General features: G+C 32.3%; 1 protein-coding gene across 3 annotated transcripts in view; it reads left to right on the top strand.

Annotated features, from left to right (window-relative positions):
• The first annotated feature begins 4,911 nt into the window (after positions 1–4,911).
• The window catches only part of LOC115876413 (ATP-binding cassette sub-family G member 1-like), a 48,296-nt gene continuing 45,239 nt past the window's right edge, over positions 4,912–7,968 (top strand). For 2 of the 3 annotated variants that reach the window (XM_030892190.1, XM_030892191.1), the window contains exon 1: positions 4,912–5,309. In XM_030892190.1, the coding sequence (XP_030748050.1) occupies positions 5,099–5,309 (211 nt within the window). In that variant the 5' untranslated portion in view covers positions 4,912–5,098. The remainder of the gene's footprint in view (positions 5,310–7,968) is intronic. The other variant, XM_030892192.1, reaches the window with a different exon arrangement.

Here is a 7,968-nt window from a genome sequence, read left to right as displayed (position 1 = left end):
ACGTACCCAAGAAGTCCCCGAATAGTTCCAAGAGCAAGAAGACCGATCCAGATCGTAGTACAGAACAGTCCAGAATTCCATCCGTTCCTGTTGTCCGTGTAGAGGTACCCGTTGGACATCATAAACCCTCGTTGAGGGTTTTTATGTCACCTTTTGAAGTCCTACACCTGCCTGGTATCTGTACATTTGCTGACGGGCTCCAGTGACAGTACACCGAGCTGCTGTACTCTGCTGTAGCAAGGCTGTAGCCACCCCATAGCTATACACCGTAGCTCAGCTGGAGGAACTACCGAGTTGTTTCAAGATTGTACATCGATTAGAGTAAGACTGTTTAGATTTAGATTTGCTATTTATAAACCATCCTGACTGTATCTAGTATAAGTTAGCTAAGGGGGTTTGACGTCATAGATTTAGTTATTTCTTATTTATTTAAATTCTGATCTAATTTACATTTTCAATCATCTACATTTCCTTTCTCTCTTTTATTTATATATTAGCTTTTTAATATTTTAATAAATTGCTTAATTATTTTTAGTAGTATTATTTACAGTCTAGTCTCATAGTTAAATTAGAGGCACTTAAGTTTAACGAATTATAGTAATATTTGAAGTTCATGGTAGTTGCACTCAACAGTTCGAGATTAGTGTTGAAGTCTACTTAATAGTAACATCTTTTATGCCGAGTTCATAGAGTATAATCTCGTGGCGCTCTTTTATTAAGATCTTTGAACCCCGACCACCCGACTGTTAAAATTAAAAAGCCGATTAAGTAAACTTGTGTTTTATTGAACTTCAAATTAGAAAGGGCGTGGCAAATTATTGCCAACTTTCTCCTATGTCTATATCAACCTGTAATATGAAAACTAATACTAATATATAAAATAATAAACTCATGACAATTTTGTTTGCTGTATCTTTGGTATCATAAAAACAAGTAGGTACTTAATTCTTTTTTTTTTCATTTTAATAAGCAAAAAATGCTCAATGTAGAACAGTCCCTAGTAAACAGTTTTTCAAATTATTGTTTAGTATTTATAGATATTTATTTCTCTCTCGATTTCTGAATGTATTCAAACTGCATAGTTATTGAATCAACGAACTCGACATATATACATACATAATAATATTGCCGTGAGAATGATAATAATAAGCGTTTCCTTTCATGTAAAAATAGATAATTGACTTTTAGCCTACTGTGGGCAGTTAACAATGATTTGATAAAACTGATTTGTTTAATTACGTGCTGGTAATCCGAATGTGAATATGAAAGCAAATAAATTTATAAAATCCCTTGAATTTTTATAAAAAATATACTCTGTTTTTTTTCTCAGGTAAGATTTCGACTGACGATGACAGAAGAAAAGCAGATGACGTCCCATACCAATCTATTTATTTTACTGAAAAAAGTTTCTAATCATCTTTAAGTTAACTATGGATGGGTTTAAATATAAATAGTTTTTAACCAGTTTTATTGGTTTATATCAAAAATGACAGATCGTATTTCAATTTTATTGGTTTGACGGAACGATGAACGACAAACGGACGCCGATGCGTATGAACTCGCCTTTAGATTTTTGACGCTTGCCAAAGTCTTGCCAAATTATAGGTTATAATTTTGTGTCAACTTTTGCCAAATGCCCTGCGTTTTGGAAGATGATGCATTTTGATTCGTGTTATTACGTGTGTTTTGTGTCTTTTGAAGTCAAGTGGAGGAAAAATCGAGTAAAAATTGACTGTAGACCCAGAGCACAGTTTATGGTTAATACTCGCTGCCCAGGCAGAAAGTCTTATACACCAATAAAGTTACCATCAATAAAGTTCGTATACCATCTCGTCGTAGATAAGTGCATCTCGTATATGGTAGAAGGACCATACTAAACAAATACTAAAAACTGGAGTAGCTGTAAAATATCGACATCACACGATAGGTAAATAATGGATTTTAGTACTGCAGAAAAATAATGTCAAAAGGTACTGGTTTAAAAAAATTAAGATTAAAGTTAATTAAACAACCTTTAAAGTATAAAATTTGGTAGGTAAGTGTTATTATTAATAAAATAGTTGTTATTTTTGGAATATTACAAATTTTGTCTCATTGTCACGTAAACCATCCATAAAAGACTGTACTGTTAAGCGCTCCATAACATTTTCGGGCATAGCAGGGTACGCAAGGCAAAAAGGCGGACTATTTCAGCTTGATATTCTCGTAGGGTCTCATGTCCAAAAACACGGTTTGTTTTTGGACATGTTTAAGAAGTTATTGTATAACTTCATTATCTTTTATAGAAAACACCTTGTATGTGAAAGATAACAAACTAGATTAAGGGATAAGAGCTGGTTATAAAAATATCACAAATTTAGAAACAGCATATTTTTATCGTTATATGATAAGATAAATGTTATATTTACATTAGACCACTTAAAATTTAGATAACAAATACTTTATATTTTACTTATTAAGTAGTAATTTCTAATTTTGATATACAATATGCATACAACACAATCGTTAATTTTACAAATATCTAATTAATTAGTAACCTATTAAAATATGTAATTATATATCAATACCTTACTTTGAAAACCTCGAAGTATCCAAAATCTGTTTTCATAGGAGATCCAAAAAACTTTTTGAGCTATATTCATATCTTGAAAAATAAAATTGTCCAGAGATAGCGCAATAACCAAAATAATTCGATAGGATATCTTGATTACTGCGCTATACAGGGTGTTTCAAAACAAATGCGAAAAACTTTAGGGGGTGATTTCTTGTTCAAAATAAAGGGTAGTTTGCTTTATAAACGTTGGGTCAAAAGTCAATCATTAGGGAGATATCGCGGTACAAAGATGGCGGAAAAATAATGTTTTTATTTTTTATCTTGAAAACGAAAAGAGATAGACTAATGAAATTTTATGGAAGCATTACTGTTATGAAAACACACTTTCAGGTAATTTTTTTACTTTTTTAAAATGAGTGGAAGGGGTTGAAATAAACTACCCCTATCATTCTTGTTAACGAAATTTAAAGAAAAATCTTATCAAACACATGCAAATGCTTTAATTTGGATAGTTTAGTTTGTTTAGAAACTTTTTTACCTCTTGTGTTTTTTTGATAAAACTCACCGATTGGAAATTAAAAAATAAAATATAAAGCATTACATGTCAGGACAAAAAACATTTTTAGATTAAGAATCTGCAGCTTTAGATTAAGAATCTAAGGCTGAAAGGTGTCTATAGCCCATTTCAGTTTTTGTTCTGTTATTAATAGCTGGGCCATCTCCCAATCTTCCCTGCGAGGATTGTGGGGTTTGGTCGGAGCTACTTGCGTATCAATAGATATGCTACCTGGAAAGTGTGTATGAAGTAGGAGGTTAGCTCTGTCTTCATTTCCTTCCGTGTAGCTTTGTGTAGTCTAGCTGCATAGGTAGTTGAAGTGATGTTTTCGCAAAAGGATCTGAAGCGCTTTGCCCTTCTAATGTTCTTATTATACTCAGTTAATTTCTCGGTATAGAGCTGCCATTCGCCGCTGGGTTTGGCTCTGTTGAAGAGTCGTCGGACCTTCGATATAAGATTGGCCAGCTTTTTGTTCCACCAGGGCTTGTTGTTACTTTTTTGTATGCTCTTACTTGTGGGGCAACTAGATTCATATGCATCCAATATTGCACCACTGACTTCCCTTGCGTACCATTCTAGATACAGATGGTTCCTAGCCCTACCTGCAGTGTTGTTCAGTGGTCGAATGAACAATGGGCCAATGTTCTCTTCACGGATGAGTCACGCTTTGGAATTCATCCGGATTCGAGAAGGCTTAGGGTATGGAGAGAACTGGGAAATCTTATTCGGTTGGATCATGTTCAGGAAGTGCACCCTTATCAAGGTGGAACAGTTATGGTCTGGGGAGGAGTCCAATTAGGCCGAAAAACCGATCTCGTTTTTCTTGAAAGGTTTCTAACAGGAATCACATATCGTGATTTAATTCTTGAGCCTGTCGTGTTACCATATGCCAATGATTTTGGGAGAAACTTCATTCTCATGCACGACAATGCACGGCCTCATACAGCCAGAGTGGTAAGTGAGTTTATCAATGCTCATCAATTAAACAACTTACCCTGGCCGGCACAATCTCCTGACCTGAACCCCATCGAGCACGTATGGGACGCGGTCCAAAGAAGAATTTTGAGAATGGGTATGCCTCGTGAAACTCGTAGGGATCTGGTTCGGGCCGTGAATGCAGCGTGGCAGGCTGTACCTCAAGAAGAGATCGACAACCTGATCAGGAGCATGGAGAGACGATGTAGGGCTGTAATGAACAGTAGAGGAGGCCATACCCTTTAATAAGTAAAAATGGTTTTATCTTTTTTTTTAATTCACAGTTTAGAATAAAAAAAATGTGTGTATTTTTTTGAGTTCAATAAAAATCAAGGTAAATTTGAAAAGTTCGGTAAATTTCACATTTTTATTTCCAATACGTTCTGTAAACTATTTGTTTATTTTAATTTTATTATATCAGAAATGCAAATAATAAAATTACTGACGATGGCTGGATAAAAATGTAATATCCCAAGACTTTTCCGGTGTGTGTATAATATTATTTACTTATTTAGGACACTCTGTATCTTGTAAAATTATTTTAAATTAGAGCTCTAATAGTCCTTCAACGAACCCAAAACTTACAATTTGTAAAAATCTAATCGTTTAGCTACAATACTCGTGGTATGTGTATGTGGTGAACAATTGAAATGTTAACTTATAGTTGTCATACAATGGAAGTTTTTTTATCATAAACAAAATTACAATTTGTATAAAATTCTTTACTTCTGGTCATGAAACCCGCCATCGCATTTGGCGATAATAACTCTTTGTTATATAGCATCAGTCATATAGATAATGACTGATACGAGATAACACAGATAAAACCTGTGTCGCGAGTCGTGTATTTAGTAGTCGATTCAAGTTGGTTGTTCAATTCGTGTATTAAACAGTACCACCGCGTTGAGACGGTGCGCGCATCTGTCACCCAGCAACGCAATCAACAAGAGTTTTCTCTTCTCTTCTGGTGGTGCACCGATTTGACCGATATTAGTTGGGGCCAGAGCGCGCGAATGGAGGGATCTAGTTCGTCGCCCACCGCGACGACTCGACTTAAACGGTTAGCGAAGACTAGACCCGACTCTTTAAAGATCGATCTTCTGACCATTCCTGAAAACGGATGTGTCAGTTCCTTCGACAAATCGACGGATCCCGTGTCGCACGAAGTGAATGTGCAATTCAGAGATATTTCTTACAGTGTACGCGAAGGATTGTTTACTCGAAGTAAGTGACAAGTAGTAGTTCAGATTACGCAAACAAGCTCTTTTAATTATTAACTCTACCGGGTGTTTTTCAAAAATGGCTCACCTCTACAGGGTTGTTCACCCCATACGACACGGAGTATTATAGCTAAACGATTAGATTTTTACAAATTTTAAGTTTTGGGTTCGTTGAAGGACTATTAGAGCTACAATTTAGAAATAATTTTACAAGATACAGAGTGTCCCAAATAAGTAAAAAATCCTATAGTTGTATTTTTTTAAATGGAACACCCTGTACATTATTCTATTTTTAGATTCTACGATTGAAATAAAGGTAAATTTTATTAAGGTTTATCACACTTAAACCTTACCGTTTTTGAAATATTTTCAATTTTGTGAAATTGCAGTAAAAATTTTAAGGCTTCATTTCTCCAAGGGTATCAAAGTGTTTAATACTAAATATTTACTGAAGTTTATTTATTGATCAGTTATTGTGTTGCAATAATAAAAATATAACGCCCTGTATATTTTAGGAGAATCAGATGCATAATTTAATTGTCTATCAAATTGTATTATACCACTTTTTACCTATCCCTTCAAGTTTTCGTAGAAAATGCATTTTCTTATAATTTAGACCTCATTTATCACCTCACCCATGGAATATTGACATTTTAGATTGTTTTTAAAGCAAAAAATGTACAAAATGAACAGGCTAGTAATATTATCGTTTTTAACAAAATGATAATATCGAGAGAATATCGATTCCCCTCTCACGGATACCCCGTAGCCACAGAACGGACAGGCGTACAGTACGTCTACCCGAGGATGTAAAAAATAATTAATAAAATTTAATTAATTTAATGTATAAAAATATATATAAATATACCACCATTATTTCCGCCAAAATACTAATTAATTACATACTTAATTATGTTCGTGAATAAATTATTCTAAATAAATATGGATTTGAGTCGGAAATCAATATAATAATAAGTTATAAAAATGAATGTCTCTGTTACAAATAAGCATTTGTCAAAAAATGAAATATCATTTTTAAGATGTTACTTTTTACCGCACTGTCTAATACACATAAAAAATTAAGTTTTTTAGTTTTTGGAGCAATTATTATTAATCAACGCAAACAGTCAATAATTAATGTAGTTTGAATACTGGAATTATATTAATTGGTCCTCTTTAACAAATATTTAAACAGTTTTTTTATATTTTTTAATGAAACAAACAAACTATATCAACAATATTAGTATCTGTACTCTTTAAAAATTTGGTACATCTTTAAAAATAATCTAAAATGTCAGTATTCCATGGGTATATTGATAAGTGAATTAAAATTACAAGAAAATGCATTTTCTACGGAAACTTGAAGCTATAGGAAAAAAATGGTATAATACAATTTGATAAACAATTAAATTGTGCATTTGATTCTCATAAAATATACAGGATGTCCTATTTAAATTAAACAAGTTATTGCCGTTTAAAGCTAAAAATTATTTAAAATAAAATTCTAGACACTCTGTATAAGGTAGTATAATTTTTATTATTGCAACATAATAACTGATCAATAAATAAACTTCAGTAAATATTTAGTATTAAAAACTTTGATAACCTTGGAGAAATGAAGCCTTAAAATTTTGATTGCAATTTCACAAAATTGAAAATATTTCAAAAACGGTAAGGTTTAAGTGTAATAAACCTTCATCAAATTTACCTTTATTTTAATCGTAGAAACTAAAAATGTAATAATATACAGGGTGTTCCGTTTAAAAAAATACAACTTTGATATTTTTTATTTATTTGGGACACTCTGTATCTTGTAAAAATGTCGTATGTGGTGAACAACCCAGTATAATTACCAAAATAACATTAGTAAAAGCAAATAATTAAATATAGGTAAACAGACGAAACTAAATCAAAAAATGTAATGGAATAATATCGAACGTAATTATATTTTTTTTTACTTTGTAAACATTATAACACTTGATTTTATAATTTGATTGGGGCTTTCCGGGAAAGTATAATGATTTTTTGAGATCCAGGACTATTACCAAACTCCGGGATTTTCTCCCGTAACGTATATGGGACTCTGTGTATGAATTCCCCAGTCACTAAAATATAAGTATAAATAAAATGTTTTTGATATAAAAATCTAATAGAATTTATGAATAAAATCTTAACTTTATTTTTTAATGATCCAATATCCAATAATCTTATCTAATCACGGTACATAGGTACGAGATTAAATACATGCCTTAAAATGGTCTTGAGATAATTTTTTGTTGCATTTTTATTGTCTTTTTTTCGTCATTTACTTTTTTATGACAAGTGGCTGAGATATACTCCTTGAAATGCTAGAAATGTCTGATTGTCAAATAAGAAGGTATATTGAATGTTGAGCTTGAGTTTTAAAAAAATAAAAAATCGATAAAAAAACTTTTAAGTTAAACGGTTTTATCTTATGTGCACTGAAAACTAGAAAATAATAATAATAATTAGGTATTTTGAACTTCTAGTTCAGAAATATTTTAGTACTAGGCAGAATAGCTTTTAAGCATATTAGACTAAAATAAAAACGTGGGGCCCCTCTGAAATCCTACCTATGGCTTTGCTATGGCAAAGCATATCTTTATACTTTGGTAGATCATGAGCTCGGCGTTCGCTGGTGA

This window comes from Sitophilus oryzae, unplaced genomic scaffold, assembly GCF_002938485.1.
Source record: "Sitophilus oryzae breed Bouriz unplaced genomic scaffold, Soryzae_2.0 scaffold_1436_pilon_pilon, whole genome shotgun sequence".
NCBI lineage: Eukaryota > Metazoa > Arthropoda > Insecta > Coleoptera > Curculionidae > Sitophilus > Sitophilus oryzae.
This window is presented reverse-complemented; position numbering and strand designations above follow the sequence as displayed.